This window comes from Furipterus horrens, unplaced genomic scaffold (assembly GCF_987537825.1).
Source record: "Furipterus horrens unplaced genomic scaffold, mFurHor1.1.pri manual_scaffold_6, whole genome shotgun sequence".
Taxonomy (NCBI): Eukaryota; Metazoa; Chordata; class Mammalia; order Chiroptera; family Furipteridae; genus Furipterus; species Furipterus horrens.
The window spans coordinates 75759086-75781505 of record NW_028327176.1 but is presented as its reverse complement, the minus strand read 5'-3'; the positions used below and the strand labels follow the sequence as shown (position 1 = coordinate 75781505).

At 44.3% G+C, this 22420-nt stretch overlaps 1 protein-coding gene across 6 annotated transcripts in view; it reads left to right on the top strand.

The window, feature by feature from the left end:
* KANSL3 (KAT8 regulatory NSL complex subunit 3) overlaps window positions 1-22420 on the top strand; it is a 52024-nt gene that overhangs the window by 10570 nt on the left and 19034 nt on the right. For 4 of the 6 annotated variants that reach the window (XM_090281824.1, XM_090281825.1, XM_090281826.1 and 1 more), the window contains exons 4-21: window positions 2282-2372; window positions 2477-2662; window positions 9454-9585; window positions 9844-9960; window positions 10174-10275; window positions 10380-10451; window positions 11514-11588; window positions 11755-11912; window positions 13362-13425; window positions 13841-14041; window positions 14257-14413; window positions 16047-16124; window positions 17503-17694; window positions 18141-18225; window positions 18634-18764; window positions 19652-19761; window positions 20150-20372; window positions 20719-20852. In XM_090281824.1, the coding sequence (XP_090137950.1) occupies window positions 2282-2372; window positions 2477-2662; window positions 9454-9585; window positions 9844-9960; window positions 10174-10275; window positions 10380-10451; window positions 11514-11588; window positions 11755-11912; window positions 13362-13425; window positions 13841-14041; window positions 14257-14413; window positions 16047-16124; window positions 17503-17694; window positions 18141-18225; window positions 18634-18764; window positions 19652-19761; window positions 20150-20372; window positions 20719-20852 (2308 nt within the window). The remainder of the gene's footprint in view (window positions 1-2281; window positions 2373-2476; window positions 2663-9453; window positions 9586-9843; window positions 9961-10173; window positions 10276-10379; window positions 10452-11513; window positions 11589-11754; window positions 11913-13361; window positions 13426-13840; window positions 14042-14256; window positions 14414-16046; window positions 16125-17502; window positions 17695-18140; window positions 18226-18633; window positions 18765-19651; window positions 19762-20149; window positions 20373-20718; window positions 20853-22420) is intronic. The other 2 variants (XM_090281828.1, XM_090281830.1) reach the window with 1 other exon arrangement.

The following is a 22420-nucleotide window of genomic DNA, read 5'->3' as shown; positions in this document are numbered from 1 at the left end:
TTTATAGTCAAAGAGACTGAGGCCACACATCTGGCTCCTCATCGCAGAGCTGGTTAGAGTCATGGCTCTGAGTTACTGTTCTCCTGGACTGTGTGACTGTGATCAGTTGTAAAATATGTAGGTGAGATTTATTTTACAGAAGGAAAAGAAGTTGGATCATATTTTCCTCCTTTCTGAAGGGTATTTACTCCCTCCAAGGACAGTGGGACAGTTGTACAAAGGGAACTAGAAAGGATAATTTATCCTCCCTCTTCATAGCGACTGGGCCATGTTATTGGTGTTCTTAGAAAGATAAGCTCTAGAAAATAGGTTATCTTCTTGGTGTAGTTTGATGTTCAGAGATTTGGAACTTGGGAGGCAGGGAGTGGGGTCAAGATAGTCTATGGCAATAACTGGCCTTTAACAGATTAAAATGGGCCATTGAAGGGCTTTGAGCAGAGTGACATGATCTGACTTAGGTTTTTTGAATGATTTCTTTCCAAAAGTGATTTTCCAAATTGACTTTCCAAAAGGGTATACTAATTTATATTTCCATTATCAAAGTCAGGAGAGGCCTATCTTCTTACGTCCTCACAACACAGAGTAGTATTAAACGTTAATTTTTACCCATTTGATAGGTGAAAAATAATATTTTGTTATTTGAACTTGCATATTTGATTTTAAACAGGATTGACTATACTTTTTTATATGAACTGCCTTTTCATGTTCTTTGCCCACTGTTTGTTTTGAATATTTTGTCTTTTTCTTAATTTTCTAGCGCCTTTTCTATTTTAATGAACTAGCAGGTGTTTTGACTTTATGACACTTCCTCTTTTTCCTTACAGAAGTTTGAAATACTTACATTGTACATTTATCTTTCTACCTTTTAAGGCTTCTAGGTTTTAGGTCATACTTAAGAAAAGCTTTACTTATTCTATGATAGATGGATAGCACTATTTCTTCTAGTACTTTGGTAATTTTATTTTTTGATATTTAACTTTTAATTCCACTTGAAATTTATTTTGTAGGAATCCAGGATTTCTTTTTTTCATGTGGCTACTAGTTGTCTCAGCCCCACTTCCTTTATCTCCATTGGTTTGAACTACTACCTTAGTCTTATTCCAGGTCCTTATTTGGATCTGGCACCTACTTTAAAAAATATTTTTAAGGTAATCTATCACCAATTTATTTTATGGCTGGGAGATTTCCTTAACAAATATTAATTGGGCATCTTTCGTTACCTTTCTCTCAGTATCTTTAGGAAGAATACTGCCCAGAGTTGGGGTATCAGGGTAATTAAGATTGACCAGAGTGGAGGGGGACTTTAATAAGTGCCACTTCAATATGCAGGTTATGACTGGTCAGGACAGGGTAGTGGGACAGGTTTCTAATTGCAGGGGTTCCCAGCTGAGTTGGAGGACACATCCCACCATCCACAAGCAGGATATGTATGCCTGTATCCTGTGCTGATGACAGCGTTAACTCACATGGAACAGACATTCAAAAGTAAATTGTTAATCGTGTGACATACAGAAAGAAAAAAAAATTCTAGTGGAAAAAGGAGAGAGGTTAGTGTAGGGTAGAAGATTAGGGAGTAGGAGAACAGCCACTGCAGCCCTGGCTGGTGTGGCTCAGTGGGTTGAGCGTTAGAATGGTCACTGGTTCAGTTCCCAGTCAGGGCACGTGCCTGGGTTGGGAGTGTGCAAGAGGTAGCCCGTCAATGTTTCTCTCCCTCTCTTTCTCCCTTTTCTCTAAAAATAAATAAAATCTTTTCTTTTTAAATCCCTTTAAAAACAAGAAACAAACAAAAAAAAAACAGCCACTTCATTTATTTTTCTGTTCTATTTTTGTTCCTGAAGCTAATTTTAAATATCCTCTTATCTTAGTCTGAGGTTCTAGTACACTAAAATGCTTGCTCATCTTGTCAGCTGTTTTGTATGAAATATTAACCTTGTGAAATTTAAATATGTCTGCAGTGGAACCATTCTTCTATTTACTAATGGATTATTGCAGCTACTACTAGATAAATAATTAGCTTGACTAGCACTAAAGAGACTTTATTATGACTGATTTTGACTGGTAGTGTATATATTAATACGAGCATATGCTGAGGTGGCTCATTGGTAGAACTGGGACCAGATTCTTGGTTTTGTGCTTTAGTTCAGTGGTCTTAGACTAAGCTACTTTGACTTATGCCATTTTACAGTGGGAACAAAAAACATGGCATAATCTTTGTACACTGTATGTGCATGGGGAGTGTTCCTAGGGTTTGACTTTTAATTCCTCAGAGTTTCCCTTACAGAACAGGCTGGACAATGGCGCAGAACAAACTATTCAACAAGATCCTCAAAGCACTGCAGTCTGACCGGCTTGCCCGCTTGGCCAATGAAGGGGTGAGACTCCCAAAGCTGCCCACAGTGCGCACATGCGCACCCCCTCACCCCACATTGCCAACAAAATGAACCTCGTGTTTTATCACTTGATGTATGTCTTTCAGGCTTGCAATGAACCTGTGCTACGCCGCGTTGCTGTGGACAAGTGCGCAAGGAGAGTGCGGCAGGCACTGGCAAGTGTGAGCTGGGACACCAAGCTGATCCAGTGGCTGCACACTACCCTGGTGGAGACCTTAAGTCTGCCCATGCTGGCAGCCTACCTGGATGCTTTGCAGACGCTTAAAGGGAAGGTAAGGCTATGATTGGTGTCTGCCATGTGCTGAGATAGACAGCCTCTGCTTATGGGTTTAGGAAGTGGGGCTTGGCAGGGTCATTGCTTGGTTAGTCAGGAGATCATGACTGAATTTGCCAGGTTTGCTATTAAAATAGGAGACATAGTATCATTTCACATTTTCGTCTGGTGTAAATGTCTTCAGCCTTGCTGGCTCCAGGATAAGGTGTGGGCTTGAAAACCAGAGTATCCCTGTAGCCTCTCCAGCCTTGGCAGCTTGTGGTTTGAGTCACTTCTGAGGTGAGCTGAGAAAGGAATTGAATTACCAGGAAGAAGATGAAGGTTTTACCAGGCAGGAGTGTTGAGAAGGGGCCAGAAGCAGATCTGAGCTCAGAGTGGGGGAGGTATCCCAATTCTGCTTCATTCTCTCCTCATCATGGGGTGAGCCTTTAGTAGCAACATTTTGACTTTAATAATTCTCTTTTAAAAAGCTACATTTTTCTGCTTTCTCACTGAGACAGTATTGTACGAAGTTAAACTTTTTCATTTAGATTATTGGAGTTGTCCTAGTTCTTCCCCCTTTGACCCCCCTCTACCCAGCATCCCACCATTCCCTCAGGCAGTCCCCTCCATTGTCCAAGTCCATGGATCATGCATATATGTTCTTTGGCTCCTCTATTCCGTATGTTATACTTTGCATCCCTGTGACTATTCTGTAACTACCTATTTATACTTCTTAATTCTCTCACCTTTTCATCTATCTCCCCAATCCCCCTCCCATCTGGCAACTATCAACATGTTCTCTGTAGCTATGATTCTCTTTCTCTTCTGCTTGTTTGTTTATTTTGTTTTTTTAGAATCAATTGTTGATAGATATGTATTTATTGCCATTTTATTGTTCAAATTTTTGATCTTCTTAAAGAAGACCCTTTAACATTTCATATAATACTCGTTTAGTGGTGGTGAACTCCTTTAGCTTTTTCTTATCTGGGAACTTCTTTATTTACCCTTCAATTCTAAATGATAGATTTGCTGGGAAGAGTTTTCTTGGTTGTAGGTTCCTACTTTTCATGACTTTGAATATTTCCTGCCAGTTCCTCCTAACCTGCAAAATTTTCTTTTCAGAAATCAGCTGACAGTCTTATGGGAACTTCCTTGTAGCTAACTAACTGCTTTTCTCTGACTACTTTTAAGGTTCTCTCTTTATCTTTAACCTTTGGTATTTTAATTAATGATGTGTCTTGGTGTGGTCCTCTTTGGGTCTAGCTTCTTTGGGACTCTGTGCGTCCTGGACTTGTATGTCTATTTCCTTCACCAAGTTAGGGAAATTTTCTATCATTTTCTCAAAGGTTTCTAATTTCTTATTTTCTCTCTTCTTCTAGCATCCCCATGATGCAATTGTTGATACACTTGAAGTTGTCCCAGAGGCTCCTTACACTATCCTCATTTTTTTGCATTCTTTTTTCTTTTTGAATTTCTGATTGGTTGTTTTTTTGCTGTCTTATATTCTAAATTGCTAATTTGATTCCTGGCTTCATCCACTTTACTATTGATTCCCTATAAATTGTTCTTTATTTCAGTTAGTGTATCTTTCATTTCTGATGTGTTTTTTCTTTTTTGTGTGTTGTTGAGGTCTTCACTGAGTTCCTTGAGCATCCTTATAACCATTGTTTTGAACTTTGCATCTGATAGATTGCTTGTCTCTGTTTTGTTCAGTTCTTTTGGAGTTTTGTTCTGTTTTTTCATTTGGGCCATGTTTCTTTGTCTCCTTATTTTGGCACCCTCCCTGTGTTTGTTTCTGTGTATCAGGTAGAGCTGCTACATCTCCCAGGCCTGATAGAGTGGCCTAATGTAGTAGGTGTGATATAGAGTCCAGTGGCATAGCCTGCCTTATTACCCAAGCTGGGTAGTCAGGGTGTGCCTACGTGTATGTTGGGTACATCCTCCTGCTGTAGTTGAGCCTTGATTGCTGTTATGTCCAAGGACAGCCACAGCCTGTGTTCTGTCCAGGGTCACACAGCTTAAGCTACAGCTATCTACAGATAGTTAGTACTTGTGCTGGTCTTGGAGGTGCCCAGGCAAGGCCAAGTTGTAAACCAAGACTGGCTGCTGCTAGTGCCAGCCCTGGGGCAACTTTGTGAAAGGTACAGGGCTCACTGAAGCCAGATGCTGCTTGTTTGAGAGAATTTAGGAAAACCTGAAGCATGGACCAAGACAAACCATTTGTATAGAAGAACCACTGGAAACAGTTTAGGTGGGCCTGAAAGCTGGATGTGGCAGGGCCTCAGGGAATCACCAGGGTGGGGCAAACAGTGTGAACCACATTGATGGAGTCTTAGATATGGCACCTACCTGCCAGCTCTGTGGCTCTGTGGGGTGAGGGCTCAGAAAAGGAACAGTGGCCTCTGCCACCACTTCTGTCTAGGAGAAAACTGCCTCCCAGCTCTCACCCTGATGCTGCACAATTCAGTTCCTCCCAGTGTGTCTCTGATGCCTTTCAATCTGCTTCCCCCAAGATGGAGCTCAGAGGGAATGAGTCAAAGTAAGTCTGTGCGTGTGCCCTTTAAGATGAATTGCCTGAGACTCCAGCAGTTTCTGCCTTCCACAGCCTTGCTCCCCACTGGTTTTTACAGCCAACAGTTATGGGGACTTACGTTAATGGCACTGAAACCCTAGGCTGGGGAGCCTACTGTGAAGCTGGGGTCCCTCGCTCCTGAGATCTCCCTCCTGATCTTTATCCACTTTTCATGGGTGTGGGGCCAGACCCTTGCATGTCTCCACCCCTCTTATCAGTCTCAATGTGGTTTCTTCTTTAATTCCATAGTTGGTTTCTTCTTTAATTTCTTAGTGATAGGACTTCTACTCAGCTCAATTTTTGACAGTTCTGAGTAATGGTTGTTCCATAATTTAGTTGTAATTTTGGTGTGGTTGTGTGAGAAGGTGAGCTGTGTTTACCTATAGTACCATCTTGACTGGAAGTCTTCCCCTAAATTTTTTTTTTCCTCCATGATTCCAGTCTATTGCAATTTCAGTTACTACGCTGGGCTGTGTTCAGGGTGGTACAGTACGGGTTCTGGGAACGTACTGCCTGGCTCATCTCATCGTGTTCACTGAAGTGCTGTGCCATCTTGGATTAGTATCTTGGCTTCCTCATCTCTAATACAGGGCTAATAATGATACCTCTGTAGGATTTTTATGAAAATTAAATTAGTTAATCCAGATAGCATGCTTGGCACAAAATTTGGCCAAGAAACCCACAGCGGCTGTTAACAATTATATAAGTTCATAGATTCTTGAAATTTTTAGAGTGTTTTGCGCTAATACAAGTGGCCTCAGACAACTTGGATTAATTCAATTCTTGACTTTATTTTTTGTTTATATTTTTCTTTCTTCTCCTTTGCAGAAAGGTGGTCCATTTTGTTGCTCAAATGAGCCTGGCCTACATCTTTCCCCAGCCATACCCCCAAATTTTCAGACTCGTTTTCTACTTGTTTTTCAATGGAAGGATACTGGGTTTGTTTAAAAGCAAAAGCAGACTGGTTTAGTGCAGAAATAAAATTCAGGACTAGATGCAGTAGTGACAGTCATGGTAGGAAATTTGATACTAATTTGTTTATTCAATAAATAATTTATTTTGTGCCTATAATATGCCAGGCACTGGAGTGAGAGATACAGAAATGCCGTCTACTCTGATAGAACCTATTTTCTAGTGGAGAAAGAGACCAATGAAAAGATAGCCCCAGACTACCCCTTGTTGCTGCTCTGCAGTAGAATCCTGGGCCCAGGAGATGAATGGTGGGTGGGATGTGGCCAAGATATGACCCAGCAGAGAGTGGCAGCCTGAAAGTATTTCAGGCATTTTAAGTATTGCCTACAGCACTCTACCCGTGGTAAAAGTATAACACTGGCGCATGAGCTCTGCAGATGAGTGCTGGTAGTGCCCAGAGGTCCACTTCTCTAGTGACTTGGCCTTATTCTATGTGGCCATCATGACTGCAGTATAATTCTCCTTGTAAGTAAGGAAGTTTGCATTGCTTCCTTACTTAAGTTACTCTGTGGACATTCCCAAGTGAATGGGGTGGTATCCAGGTTCTAGGAGTGTTACAGATCTCTGGGGAGCACTCCAGAGGTGTGCGCGGTCGCTACTGCCAGGTCATAGTGGAGGTTAGTGGTAATGGCTGAGGAAACACTAGTGCATCAGTCCACAAGGGCACCAGACTGAGGTGCTGTCCACTCCAGGTTGTATTCTCATCAGTGGTTCCACCAGACTTATAATATTTTCCTATAACTGTCAGGTTCGCAAGAAATACTTTGGTTGTTTCCCCAAACTTTTCATGTTACCTGCTGGATGAAAATGTAGGTGGATGGTATCATGCTCTTGGCCCAGCTACTTTCACCACTAGGTCCTTTATGAAGGGAGCAGGGAAGGTATAGACCCAGCCTCTGAATTGTCTGTTGAGAGAAATGCAATGCGGGAAAGACAGAGGAGCTTGGCCAGCCTAGATCCCAGCAAAGAAGTTGGTTATTCATTAGTCATTTCTAAGCATTCTGTTTTGACAGAAAGTGAGTTTCAAGGCTTTGTCATTTCAGGGGTGCACTCTACTGCCAGGTAAAAACTTTAAAGGCTAATCAGGTCATATCCTCTGCCTCAGTGTGTTGAGTGGCTTAGAGTTATAAGTTACAAAGAAATGGCCAGTTTGGCCCTGGCTGGTGTGGCTTAGTGAATTGAGTACCAGCCTGTGAACCAAAGGGTTGCTGGTTCGATTCCCAGTCAGGGCACACGCCTGGGTTGCGGGCCAGGTGCCCAGTTGGTTGTGTGTGAGAGACAACCACACATTGATATTTTTCTCCCTCTCTTTCTCTCTCCCTTCCCCTCTTTCTAAAAATAAATAAATAATTTTTTTTAAAGAAAGAAATGGCCAGTTTTGAGTAAAGATCCTTTTCAGTTTAGCCCTAGCCTTTGTTACTAGCCCTCCGTCCTCCTCCTTCCTTACTGGAATCCTCGACTTCAGGCCATCTGTGCCTAGAATAAATCCTTCACATTCTTTCTGTTGTTGCTGTTAACTGGTTTTTGATTTTTATTATTTTTAAAAATTACAGTTGACCTATAATGTCATATTAGTTTCAGGTATGCAATATAATAATTAGACAGTTATATACCTTTTGAAGTGATCACCCTGAAAGGTCTAGTACTACCCATCTGACACCATACATAGTTGTTACGATATTGACTGTAATTCCTATGCTGTGCTTTACATCCTGTTACTGTTGTTGTTTTTGTGTTTTTAATTATTTTTAGAGAGAAGGGAAGGGAGGGGGAGAGAAACATCAATATATGGTTGCCTCTTGCATGCCCCCAGCTGGGAACCTGGCTGGAGACCTGGCCCACAACCCAGGCATGTGCCCTGACTAGGAATTGAGCCATTGACCCTTTGGTTCCCAGGCTGGCACTCAGTACACTGAGTGGCACCAGCCAGGGTCCTGTTACTGTTTTTAAAACTGTCAGTTTGTACTTCTTAATCTCTTCCCCTCTTTCACCCATTCCTCAATCCTCCTCCCATCTGGCAACCATCAGTTTGTTCTCTGTATCTTTGAGTTTGTCTCAGGTTTGTTCGTTCATTTATTGTTTTTTAGATTCCATGTATAAGTGAAATCATATGGTATTTGTCTTTCTCTGACTGACTTATTTCACTTAGTACAATACCCTATAGGTCCATCCATGTTTTGCAAATGGGAAGATTTCATTCTTTTTATGGCTGAGTAATATTCCATTGTATATACATACCACATGCTCTTTATCCTTTTGTTTATCAGTAGACACTTAGGTGCTTCAATATCTTGGCTACTTTTAAGTAATGCTGCAATGAACATGGGAGGGTGTGCATATATCTTTTTGAGTTTGTGTTTTGGATTTCTTAGGATAAATACCCAGAATTGGAATTGCTGGATTATATGGTAGATTTGTTTAATTTTTTGAGGAATTTACATACTGGTTTCCATAGTGGCTGCACCAATTTACAGTTCCACCAACAGTACCCAAGGGTTCCCCATTTTCCACATCGTCACCAACACTTGTTGTTTGTTGATTTATTGATGATAGCCATTCTGACAGATGTGAAGTGATACCTCATTTTGGTTTTGATTTGCATTTCCCTGATGATTAGCAATGTTGAGCATCTTTTCATATGTCTGTTGGCCATAACTCCATAAATTTAGATCACTGTTAACATTTTGACATGTTAACATTTTTTCCTGAGTAGAGATAATTTTTATATTTTCTGCTTTATCTGTAACATCTTTGCAAAATTATTTCCTTATGTCATTGCAAATTTTTAAAAACATTTAAAATTAACCTTTAAATTGAATTATGTAGATAATTTGCTTAAACATTCTCTTATATATGTGTTTAAGTTGTTTCTGCTTTTTGATTGTTATTGAGAGTGAGTTTGTCTCTTATGTCACTCCCATCCCGTGTGCATGTGCATATGTGAGCATGCATGCATGAATGCTGCCATACCCATGTGTATCTCTTGATAAAATTTTTAGGAAAGGTTCTTTCTTAAGGGATAGGAATCAATTTAAGTTTTTTTATACATATCACCAGATGTCTTTCCAAAGGATTGTATGCATTTTCCTTTAATGGTGGGAGGCATACTTTTCAGCCATCTACTTTGTGTTTTTGTTCCTGAGTGAAGTTCAAGAGGCATAAAGTCTGTCTGGCTCATAGTGGGCCTTTTTGTCCCACCTGATTGCTGCTTGTGGGCAGGGTCTCCTGCTTCACACTGGAAGCACCTTTGTTCTTCCTTCTAGATCCCTACCTTGATTGACCGGATGCTTGTGTCATCTAACACAAAGACCGGGGCTGCAGGAGCTGAGGCCTTATCCCTGCTGCTGAAGAGGCCCTGGGACCCTGCTGTGGGGGTCCTTTCTCATAACAAACCTGTAAGTTGGGTGGCTCAGGACTTAGCTATGGTCCATGGAATTTTTAGAATCTGGTCTTAGGTCTGGTTTTAGAACTTTGGCGAGAGAACAGTAAGTGGCTTGTTTAACTTTTTTCATTAATAATTGGTTGTATATAGTGTTTAACAGTTTCATAGGCAAGTCAGCATTGGTTGGGATAAAAAGGTATGGGGGCATTTGGGATTTTGTGGAGGAACACCTCTTAACTCCCTGGTTCTCTGGTGGTGGTCTTTTCCATAGAGCAAACTCCCTGGCTCCCCACTCATTCTCATTGCCTCCTCCGGGCCCTCCAATTCTGCATTTCCCACCTCACGCCGCCACCGCTTCTGGCAGTCTCAGCTATCCTGCTTAGGCAAGGTATGTATGGGAACCAAAGGAACTCTGTCATGGGTGGGAATATAGACAAAATGCCCTAGGGGCTCAAAGTGAATAAACGTAAATGTGGAGCTTCCCCAGCTTTCTTTTTAAATAGCGCTTATTCAGGGTGATGGAATCTAGGATAGGTTAAGCAGATTTGAGAGAAGACTTGAAACACCTCTGCCTGGCATGGCGGTCACTTCTTTCCTTTAGGTCATCCCTGTAGCCACCCATCTGCTGAACAATGGAAGCGGAGTAGGAGTTCTGCAGTGTCTTGAGCATATGATTGGGGCAGTGAGAAGCAAAGTGCTAGAGGTGAGACTGCTCCCACTTGAGTTTACTGAGGCACACCCAGCCCTCTGGGCTTTTTTTGCACCCATCTTTAGCTTTCTAACTGTCTTCTTTCTCTTTCCACAAAGATTCACAGCCATTTCCCCCACAAACCCATTATCTTGATTGGCTGGAACACAGGAGCTCTGGTGGCCTGTCACGTAAGTAACACCCACCTTACTTGGAGGTTATCCTGGGATAGGATACTGCTGCTACTGCTGAGAGCCCCGTGGAGTCCTCTTTTATGTTTCAGGCACAGTGCTACATGCTGGATCTACATAATTACATTTTATACTGTAAAAGACAAACTTTATTTTTAAAATTTCATTGTGGAAAATTTTAAACAGAAACTTAAAGGGCCCTCACCTAGCTTGACCAGTGGTCAACTAATAGCTAGGCTTTTTTTCATGTTATTCCTGCCCATTTTCTCTCTCTGCTGATATTTTGAAGAAAACCCCAGATATCTTATCATTTCATTCATGTATATTTCAGCATGTATCTATGAAAAAAAAAATTCCTACCCCCCAAGCATAAGGACTATTCTCCCACCTAAGACAGAACAATTCTTGTAGGCAAAAATTTTAGTAGCTCTGGAATTTGCTGTTGTGTTCATGTTCTGTCCCTTTCCAAGACACTGAGGAACTTTTTTATTATATTACATACCATTTGTGTGTGTATTAGTTTGCATAAGTGTTCCTAACCAGTCCAGAGCCCCAGTTCTCAAGTGGATCAAGTAAACAAGTCTGTGCCGCTTCCTGTGGTTTAGTTAAATATGACATCTTGGGCCTGAGAGGAAAAGGTTATCTCCTCATAGCCCTGGTCCCAGGATAACACATTCTCTAAGAAGTTTGGGGTGTCTGGGAGCTACCCATTAAGTTCAGTATGGGGAGATTTTTTTCACTTAAGGGAGAAAGAGAGCATTTGTGTTCTGATAAAAGTAGGGGGAAAGTGAGCAGGAGACTTCTAGTCTAGAGAATTGACAGGATAGGAATATTAAACCTCCCAACCTGTGGTTCAGCCTCTGCTAGGGTCCTGTCAGGGCCCTAGTTTTCCAGGTGGTAGATGCTTGTGGAATGGTACTTCTGTGTTCTGTGCTCTTGCTGCTGCCACCATGGCTGGTATTCCTTGGGGGTCGGGATAAGGAGGGGTAGATGGGGCTGGCTGGCAGATCTGGACCAGCTCTGGGTTCTGGGTAGGAAGACAAGCTATTCCATTATTTCTAGGTGTCGGTGATGGAGTATGTCACTGCAGTCGTCTGCCTTGGGTTCCCTCTTTTTACCGTGGATGGCCCCAGAGGGGTAAGTGTGAGTGGTGCTGATTGCTGGGAAGGTGAGAGTAGGAAGTGCATGCCTCACCCAAGTTGGTTTGCAGTGACTGCAGTGGCTCAGCCCACCTGAGTAGACTGGCCAGGGCAGTGCTCAGTGAATATGAATGGGCTAATTGTAAACCCTCTACCTGTTTTAGGATGTGGATGATCTCCTCTTGGATATGAAGACTCCAGTCCTCTTTGTTATTGGTCAGAATTCCCTGCAGTGTCACCCTGAAGCCATGGAGGACTTTCGGGAGAAGATTCGGGCTGAAAACAGTTTGGTGGTGGTTGGGGGAGCTGATGATAATCTTAGGTGGGTAGGCCCATGTCTGCCTGTGTGGTGGGGAGGTAGCTAGCTATAGGCTGATCTGGTTTAGGCTAAATCTGAAAAGGGGCATTAAAAAATATATTTTTTACATTTTTAACTAATTCAGATTTGTAAAATGTTGCAAAAATAGTACAGAATTCCCATATACCCTTCACTCAGATTTCCCAAATATTAACATCTTAAATAATCAACATGTAATTATCAAAGTCAGGAAATTAACATTGGTAGGATTCTGTTATCTAATCTGCAGACTCAGATTTCATCAGTGTCTCTGGTTCAGGATCCAGTCCAGGATCACATGTTGCTGCTGATGCCATGTCTACTCTATCTTCTTTAATTTGATACTGCTCAGTCCATCATTGTCTTTCATGACCTTGACAATTTTAAAGACTTTAGGCCAGTTATTTTGTAGACTGTTCCTCAGTTAGGTTTTTGGCTTTCTTTGGTCCCTCAATTTAGGTTTTTGACTTCTTTTTTTTATGATTAGGTTGAAGGTACGTATTTTTGGCAGTAATGCCACAGAGGTGAGGGGATACCTGATGTTGACCTGTCTTATCACTGGTGATGTTAACCTTGATTCCAGGTTAAGGTGGCATCTGCCAGATTTCTCCACTGTAAAGTTATTTTTTCCCTTTGTAATTAGTAGTTATCTTGTGGGGAGAAGATACTTTGAGACCCTGTAAATATAGTCTTTGTCATCATGGTTTCAATGGGGTAGGCATTTCTTTACATGTTTTTCCTTACTGAGGATGAATATGAACACATTTTATTTATATTAAACACCTTTTATATATTTTGGAATATAAACAGCCCAAATTTTAGAGGGCTTTATGAAGGCACCGTTAGTTATTGAGACGGCCACTCCTCTGTTACAAGACCAGCTGCCTGGAGGGCCTTTAGTTACATTTACATGAAACGTTCTGAAAAAGAGGTTGTGTTATTTATGGGGCCTCCTTTTTTTTTTTTTTTTTTTGTATGTTCACTCTTAGAAATTCAGTCATTTGTGTGCATATTTAAGAGAGCTTAAAGTGGGTGCCTGCTCACATCTGCCTTGTTGTTTTCTTACCCAGAGGCATTTGGGAGAATTCCTTCTAGTCTTAGTTTGACAACTTCTTGGGGGTTGAGTCTGTTTTGGGGGCTTGTGAGATCTTCAGTCTGTGAGGCCATAGGTATAGGACTTCTGGAGTGTACAGTTCCAGTACTTCCCATATGTCCTTTTGTGTAATCCTCCAACTCCACAAGTGAGGCATTATGGTTCCCCATTTTGCAGATGTGAAAACTGAGGTTCAGAGAGGTTACAATACCTGCCTTGGGGCTAACATAGTCTTCCTTCCCGGGCCTAGAAAATAACCTACAGAAGAGAAATGCATTCTTATCTTCATTTGATGCCATGGAATATTTAGAAGTGAACATTTCCTCCTTTTTGTCTTTTAGAATAAGCAAAGCAAAGAAGAAATCAGAAGGGTTGACTCAGAGCATGGTGGACAGGTGCATTCAGGTACACAGTTACTTTGTATTTGCTCAGGTAGGCTTCCTTTTTTGTAGCCTTTCAGGCTTAGTCTTATCAGCAGTGGCCACTTTTTCTCTGAAGGGTGGAGGTTATCCCCTGGGGCCTCTGATAGCCCTATATTATAAGCAAAGAAGAAGAGAAAAGAAAGAGAGAATAAGGAGGAAGGAGAGTAATGAACTAAGATGTGGGAAAGGGGGAATGGTGCACGGCCACCCTAGGGTACCACCTCACAGAGATTCCTACTGGTCTCTGGTTGAAGCTGGGTTTGTGCCAGGTTTTGTGCACATTGGGAGGGCCTGGCACCTCTGACGCCAGAGCCAAGGTACTCAGTCTTAGTTGGAACTGTCAGGAAGGTCCCAATTCTCCAGCCAAGGACTCAGGTGTCAGCCTCTCTTTACATCAGGATGAGATTGTGGACTTTTTAACTGGTGTGCTCACTCGGGCTGAGGGACATGTGGGCGCTGAGCCTCGGGACCAGGATGCTGAGAAGAAGAAGAAGCCCCGGGATGTGGCCCGCAGAGACCTGGCCTTTGAGGTTGCCGAGAGGGGCAGTCGACCCGCCTCACCAGCTGCCAGGCTACCTGCCTCCCCTTCAGGCTCTGAGGTAATGTGGGCAAGGAAGGGGCACTTTTGCTGGAGAATGAGGACCACAGGGCTGGTGCCTTGGGTTCCTTGGGTCTCCTGTATGCTGGGCTAGTGCTGCAGGCCTTTGAGTTCCCACAGGGAGAATTCCTCAACAGGGAATTCTAGGGGACATGCTGATTGGTGGTCAAACCCAGATGACATTGGCTCAGCTCCTATCCTCCTCACCCTGCTCAGGATCTCTCCAGTGTGTCCAGCAGCCCTACATCCAGTCCTAAGACCAAAGTGACCACAGTAGCCTCTGCCCAGAAGTCCAGTCAGACTGGGAGCTCTCAGCTGCTGAAGAGGCATGTGCAGCGGACAGAAGCTATGCTGAGCCACAAACAAGCTCAAGGTACAGGTGCCTGGCCCAGTGGCCTTTCTTGGGCTTCGTCCTCTGCAGTTGGTATCACGTGGCAGTTGGAAAGTATTGGCATCTGCAGCTTTTTCCAGGGGCATGTGAGGGGTACCTTTTCCACATTTCTGTTCAGGCAAAATTAGGTTGAAATGAATACCAAGGGCTGTTTTCAGGGCAGAACATCACACGAGGTCTGTGTGTCGGGGGCTGTATCATCCCACTGGTTATAGCTTTGTCTTGGTGTTCTGGGTATTTAGGCTTTGTGAGTTGACTACATGTATACTGGCTTCAAATACTTTTCTAACTCCCAACTGGGGAAGCTATGGCCTCTGTTTCAGGCCCTACCCAGCCACTCCTGCAGTCAGGGAGCTCTTCAGGTCATGTTGGCAGGCTGATTGGCTTATTCATCAGATTCTAGGGCAACTTTACCGGCATCATGCCTTTCTTTGTTTGCTCTTGAAGAGTTAAAATTTCCCCACTGGGACTTTCAGTGAGGTTTATTGTGGTCTCTGCAGATATGTTTTAGATTAGGCTGGGAAATATATTGGTATCATTGAAATTAGAGTTGGGAGGTCAATGAGTGCTACATGAGAAGCTCCAGCAAAGGGAGAGTTCAGTGGATAGGGAGAAAAGGAGAAACATTGGCTCTACCCCTCCTCCCACTTTGAGAAAGTTGGGCAGCCCTGAGGTGAGGTCTCTTGGGCACTGGTGTTTGATGATGTATCCAGGAGCATGTATTCTCTGAGGTTCAGGGAAAAGGCAGCAGCCAGAGCTGGCTGTCAAGTAGAGAAGGGTGGAGGTGACAAGAGGCTGACCTGTTCACTTCCCCTGGGTTTCCTTTAGTGGATCCAAAAGGAAAGAGTGGAAAGATGAAGGTGAAAAAGAGGCCAGGCTCTCAGGGTCCATGTGGATGCCTTGACCTGAACCTTCTTAAGTCGTGGCCAGAGCCAAGTTCTGAGTGGGCAGTATCCCCTAAGGCTTTTGATGAAGAGAGAGCCAGCTGTGTGCGGTGCCTCTGGAGGAGATAGTTACTCGAGACTATAAGGAATTCTGGAAGGCTGATTGGTGAGCCGGGTTTGAAATGGGACCTGAAGTGTCATGTGGGGAGCAACAGCCATAGCCCCTCACTTTGCCCGAGCTGATAGGCGAAGGGGACAATGATAGCTAACATTTATGGAGCCCTTGCTACATGCTAGGGCAGTGGTTCTCAGCCTTCCTAATGCCATGACCCTTTAATACAGTTCCTCATGTTGTGATTAATCACAAAAACAATATGTAATTATATATATGTTTTCCAATGGTCTTAAGCGACCCTTGTGAAAGGGTCATTCGACCCCCAAAGGGGTCACGACCCACAGGTTGAGAACCGCTGTGTTAGGGCCTCTTTCTGGCGCTTGACTTGCTGTGGCTCAGCGAATCTTGACAATGGCCCCACGAGGCCAGTGCATTTATAGTTTCAATTTATAGATGATTCCATGGAGCTGCTGAAAGCAAAGTCAATTCATGTAATTCCCCAAAAAGCCCCTGTTGACCATTTTCTAGAACATTTCCATATCTTATTCTTACTCTCTTTCTTTTTCTCCTTTCTCTGGCTGGCTATGATTCTGTAATTCTTTCTGATTCATTCCAGCACAGTTTGCTGCTTTTCTGAAACAGAATATGCTGGTGAGGAAAGCTCTTCCTCCTGGCACTTCCTCCTGTCTCTTTGGTGAGTATTGCTCTCTGCTGCTCCCCCACCCCAGCCTCTCATTTGTCCCTGTTTGGTTTCCTCCTGTTCTTTCGCCTCTGCCTTTATTATCATTTGATGCTTTTTGTTTTTGCTGACTCCTTTTGCTTACTCCATTGTCTTTGCTTTTTTTTCTGTTTTATTTGCCTCTCATGGTGTTTTTTTCCCTTGTTGTCTTTTATTGTGCTACTTGGCTCTGCTTCTCTCATGTGTGCCTCTGGCCATTGCCTGTGCGCCTGAGCTTCTGTGGTATTTTTCTCCTTGCCTCTGGTTTCCTCCCCTCATCCTGGCCACTGCAGCCCCTTACCAGCATACAGCTATAACTCCTTTCTCTTTTTTTACCTCTTTCCAGTTCTGATTTTAGTCGATGCTTTATCCCCTAAGCAATTCTTCCAGCTGGTTATACCCTGACTGTGGTCTGGAGTAGCTCCCAGTGGCCCATGCCAGCTCCCCACTACCCTCATGTGACTGCTGCCTTTCCCACCACCCCACCCCTAATTGCCCGTGCTAAGAAGGACTAGGACGAGGGAGCTTCTGGGTTTAAAGAGGAGGGGATCTATGAGGAAACTGAGCGATAACAAGGTTGAGCCACATGCAGGATGAGTCTGTTTGATTCAGCAGAGGGTAAGGCTTGTGTGTGAACAGGTAGCTTTTCTCTGTACTTAGTACAAGGAACCTATGGACTAGGTTGTGACATGTGCCACTGTTGCCCTGTTACTTTAAGGCAGGATCTATAAAGGTACCTTGGCTGAGATGTTCCCTCTGCCTAGGAGCTCCTAAAGCTAGCCTCAGGTCCTAGTTCAGTCCTCCTCACTGCCTCTGTGGCAGGCAGACCGTCCACCCTGGGCTCTTAGGGCAGGGGAGGCTCAGAGCCCTGCAAAAGTCTCCCGTGTAGGGAATACTGCACAGCCTTCTCCTCCACTGTGTCTTCCTGGAATGTTTCCTCCCACCAACTGTGTCATGTGGGGGAGGGCTTGAAATAGGGAAATGATCACATTTTTTGAGTCTGGGATGTGCTGTTAAGATCCACTATGGCGAGGCCTCTGTGTTTTGGTTGGCCTTTGCTAGGCTAGGTTGGGATGTCTTTTTTTGTTCCCACAACTCAGAACCCCCTTCTTTCCAACTCCAGGATAGAGTGAGGGATGCAGAAGGCACCATTCTCTGAGAGGGGTGAGGTGGCGTTACACCACAGTTGGGGTAAACGAGGTGGAACTGATGCAATGACTGGCATCTTTGAAGTGTGACTCTATGCATGGCTGGTACTCCTGTGTGTCCCCGCACACAGCCGTACCCATACTGGTCCTGATTTTCACAGTCTGTTGGGACTGTGGAGGACCTTACCTCGGCTCTTATCTCTTAGTTCCCATTTCATCAGAACAAACAGAGGAAGCAGAGAAAGAAGACCTTAGGGTCCAGCTGAAGCGGCACCATCCCTCCAGTCCTCTGTCTGGCAGTAAGATCTCTAAGCGACCCAAGATCAAGGTGTCTCTTATCTCCCAAGGGGACCCAGGTGGAGGGCCTTGTACTCCTTCTCAAGGAGGAGCCCCAGAAGGTGAGTTTCCCTTGACCTGCTTTAAGAAACACTGAGCTCTGCAAGAGCACGTGGCATTACCCTCTTGAGGCTGTGTGCTGGCGGCTCAGCCTCTCCTTTAGTGCAAGAGGTGCCTGGAACAGAGGGCTTGGGGTGGCCCATGAGGAAGGCGGGCAATAACCTGATCTGAGTTAGGGTCAGGGAGGCTGAATGAAGATCAGAGGAAGCTCTGGGGTCCTTCAAAGCATCATGTATTGGGGGTTTTATTGTTTATTTCAATTAAAGATAAAATATTCCAGAAAGTTTAAAAATGGAAGTAAAAAAATAACTCCAACTCTTTTTAGTCTCATGTAGTTACCTTTCAGCTTCTGGTCTTTATCCATAATATTTTGCATTTAGCCTGGCTGTGAAATCTGAAAGGTGGGCCGAATGGGACTGACTGGGAGCCTTGGGGTTTTGTTTTGCAGCTCTGGGAGGGAAGCCCATCACGATGACACTGGGGCAGGCATCAGCAGGGGCCAAGGAGCTCACAGGGCTTCTTACCACAACCAAGTGAGTCCACTTCTTGGTCTCTGGCTCTGTTCCCTTCTTTCTCTTTATCTTTTTTTGTGGTCCACTTTAATGCTTTGGGAAGGTGATAGATTCTAGATTCTGTCAATTTGGGGAATGTGACTTCTTTTTGGGTGGGAGCTTTGTATTTCTTTTACGCCAACTCAGAGTTCAGTTCATTTTTACTTAAAGTTGGCAAAGTTCTTGCTTCAAGGCTTGAGGTCTTTACTTTAGGCATGACTTCTAGAAGGACTAGAGGCTGGATTCAGAAGGTAGGATAAAGAAACCAAAGATTCTAGCCTTATATCCATTGCTAAAACCTTGCTGGGCCCTGCACGGGACCCTCCCTGTGTTGCCAGGGTCTGCTGCCCTCCAACCTTTGGATAATGGAGCTCCTGTCTTTGTGTCCAGATCCAGTGCTTCTGAAGGGGTTGTGTCAGCCAGCGCAGCCTCCGCCGTGGTCTCCAGCAGCACCGCACCCAGTCCCTTGCATACACTCCAGAGCCGCCTGGTGGCCACCTCTCCTAGCAGCTCCCTCCCAGGTATCTGGGGGCCCAGCATCCCAGCCCCCTAAGTGGAATCTGGGAAACTGCTGTCGGGTGATCCTGGGAAAGCATCCTGAAGCTGAATCTGGAGGACACTCGTTGGGGTCTTAGGCTTGTCAGGATAGCTCAACAAGAAGCTGGAGTTAGTTTCAAGGGGCGTGAAATTCTTGTCCTTAATATGTCTAGTGAGTAAATAAACCAGTCTGCAGGTAGTGTATCCTCTACTGTAAGGAAGAGAAAACACTAGTGGGAGATATAGGTATTGTGTTTCATTTCAGTGTTTGTAAACAGATCTGATTGAATAAAACTGGAAATGGTGCTATACTGGGCATTAGTAAATGAGACATTTCTACTTATACATTGTCTCCTCACCTTCTCCACCCACATCCAACACCAAGAGACTAGTTGCCTGAGCCCAGCACATTGGGCCAGGGCACATTCTCTTCTCCTTCAGAAGGACCTTTCTCTTTGCTTTGAGGCCACTGGCTATGTGCAAAGTGAGATCTACATCAGGAACTTAGGATTCTTTCGGTTTAAAAAATCCTGTCTCTTTCCTGGAAAGAAGTGAGGGAATTTAGACTTCTGAAAAGTGGATTTTAAGCTCTTTTTGGTTTTCCTAAAGCTGTACATACTATAGGGTGGGTGGTTTGGAGCAGGTTAGGATGTGCAGAAAGACTCGGGGCCATGGATCTGCATAGACATGTCCTCATGTGGGCGATCAGCAGGTATGCTGGGAAGAAACCTTGGCTGGCCTCCTTTAGGAGCACTGGGAATGTCAGAGGGAAAGAGCACTGGTGTTTACTTGGTTGTTGCGGTTGGATGGGCATGACTGCTCTTGAATAAGTGGTTGAGTTTGTGCTGATGTCTGTCATATCACCTCCTAGGGGCCACATCAGCCAGCAGCCTCCTCCAAGGCCTCAGCTTCAGCTTGCAGGATATCAGCAGCAAGACCTCTGGCCTCCCAGCAAATCCCTCCCCAGGACCATCCCCACAGGTGCACAACTGCCCTCCTTGGGGCCGGGCAGGTGTGGGGAAGAGACCTCCTCAACTTGGTTGGTTTTGGTAGGGAGTCTTTGTCAAAGACAGACAGCCTCTGACTTCCCAGCTGGGAGCCACCAAAAGCTAAGGCTCCATCACTTACTACTGTGTGACCTCCCTATAACTTTGTTTCCTTGTCTGTAAAATGACGATAATAGTCCCTTTCTCACAAAGCTGTTTTGAGGACTCAGTAAGATAATATGTAGAAAGTGCCTGGAAGAGTACCTTGCATGTGGTGGGCACTCAATACATGGTAGCCTTTAATAACATGCAATGGGCCCTCCACACTTGAACTTGGCTGTTGGGCAACAGCTTCTGATCACCTGGGCTTGTGTGTCCCACAGGCCACCAGTGTGAAGTTACCCACCCCCATACAGAGCCTGGGTGCCATCACCACGGGCACCAGCACCATTGTCCGTACCATTCCTGTGGCCACCTCTCTCTCCTCTTTGGGTGCCACTCCTGGTGGGAAGCCCACAGCCATCCACCAGCTGCTGACCAATGGGGGCCTCGCCAAGTTGGCAAGCAGCCTCCCTGGCCTGGCTCAGATCTCTAACCAAGCATCAGGTAAGTCTTGAGAACCATGGGGACTCCCACATATGGTATCTTCCCCAAGAACCTTCCCATCTCAATTGGGCAAGGTATGCTGTTGGACCCAACCAGGGTCTTGGCATTGACCTTCAGTAATTCAGCTGAGGGAGTCCATCCCCCAGAGAGGTGGAAAAAACACAGGCTTTTTCCTTTTGCCTTTCAGAATAACTGATAGGGTGTAGATGACCCAGCTGGGGAGGAGGCCAAGGAGTGGGGTGGAGGGAGGTGTGTTATGTGGGGAAGAAACTCCCCAGGAAAGGAAAGTGGGGATGTGACAACCCCCGCCACCACCTCTTTCTCTCTCTCACTCTCTCTCTCTTAGGTTTGAAGGTCCCCACCACCATTACTCTGACCCTACGTGGGCAACCAAGTCGAATCACCACACTGAGCCCCATGGGCCCAGGAGCAGCTCCATCCGAGGAGCCCACCTCCCAGGTGCTGCCCCCTAACTCACAGGTGAGTCTACCTGGGAAGATGAGGACACAGGTTCCAGCGTTGGGAAGTTTCTGTGCCCTGGGCTTGGAGACATAACAGATTCAAGTCCAGACCCGGAATTTGTAGTTTTGGAACTGTGAACTAGTCATGGACCTCTTTGAGCTTCCTTTTCTGTCACATTCCCTGGGCTGTTGTGAAGATTAACTATGCAAAATGTTCCCCTGTGTCACAGTGCCTGGTGTTTGATGTGTTTGTTTACTTTCCCTCTCCATCCCTTTTCTCCTGCCTTCTCAGTGTCACCATACAGAGGTCATGGCAGAGGCTCTCCAACATTGAGCCCTTCCATATCTTGGCACTCATTGCCATCTTTTTTTGTCACAACCAAGTTCTTTTATAGCTCTTAACCAGGAGTCACTTTCAGTTTCTCTCAGCTGATCTTTCCTTTGTGATCTTTTGAAGTGAAACATTTCTAATCTTAAATGGTGATCTGATAGCCACACAAAAATCAGAGATTAAAGAAAAGTCATTTGTGTCCAGTATGGCGTGTGTTTTCCTTCAGTACCCACCATGTCAGCCAAGGCCTTCCATTCAGGAAAGGTGCTGTGCCGGCCACCGTGGCACAAGGCTGGCCCTGGTCCTGACATTTCCACCACCAGCTCTGCCTGGGAATGCAGGGCTGGGCATGATTGGCAGGGGACAGTTCCTGACTGGGCCAGAAGTGCCTTTGAACAGAGGTTGTTTCCTGGCACCCCTTGGGATCATAGCTGCACCCCTTGCTGTTTTGCAGAGAGATGGAGGTGTTCTCATTTTTTTTATTCTGTTCATTATTTTTTCAATGACAAAAGTGATTGTGCTTATTTTCAATAATATGAACATTACAGAAATAATGTAATGTAGTACAAATTTCCCATAATGTCACTCCCAGAGATCATATCCACTGATAGTGGCTTGATACACATACTTCTAGATTTTTCTTATTTTTTGGCAAAAATAGAATCACAAAATGTAGACTTTTGTAACTAGCCTTTGTTTATAAAATGTGTTGTGGCATGTTTCTTCATTGGTTACAGAGAGACCTATCTATGTCTTGTCAGTGGCCACCTGACAAGGGGCAAGGTAAGAACATGGGTTTTCCCCACCTCCCAATGGATAGCAAGTTATGTTTTGTTTTTTGATATCATAAATAATGGTATAGTGGATGCCCTTGTCATGATTTTTGTTTACCTCCGGGAGACTCCTGTAGGCTGGAGACCAGTAAGTAGAGGGTATATGCATCTACCACGTGGAAGCTGCTAATTGTCCTTCAAAAGGTTTTGCTGATTTATCATTCAAGCCACAGTTGTGAGAATATCTGTTTGTCTACACATTGCCAATTGTGGAAATCAATATTTTTAATTTTATTGATTTGATGGGTGAAAAGTGAAATTGTGAAATTGTTTTAATGTGCATTTTCCTGATTATTTATGAGGTTGTATGTCTTACAAATTGCCTGTTATATTCTGCATCTGTTTATTTTATAGCAGCTTTATATATTCAAGTCACATATACTTTATTCCAGTTAGTTGCTTTTTTTTTCCTCTTTATATTGA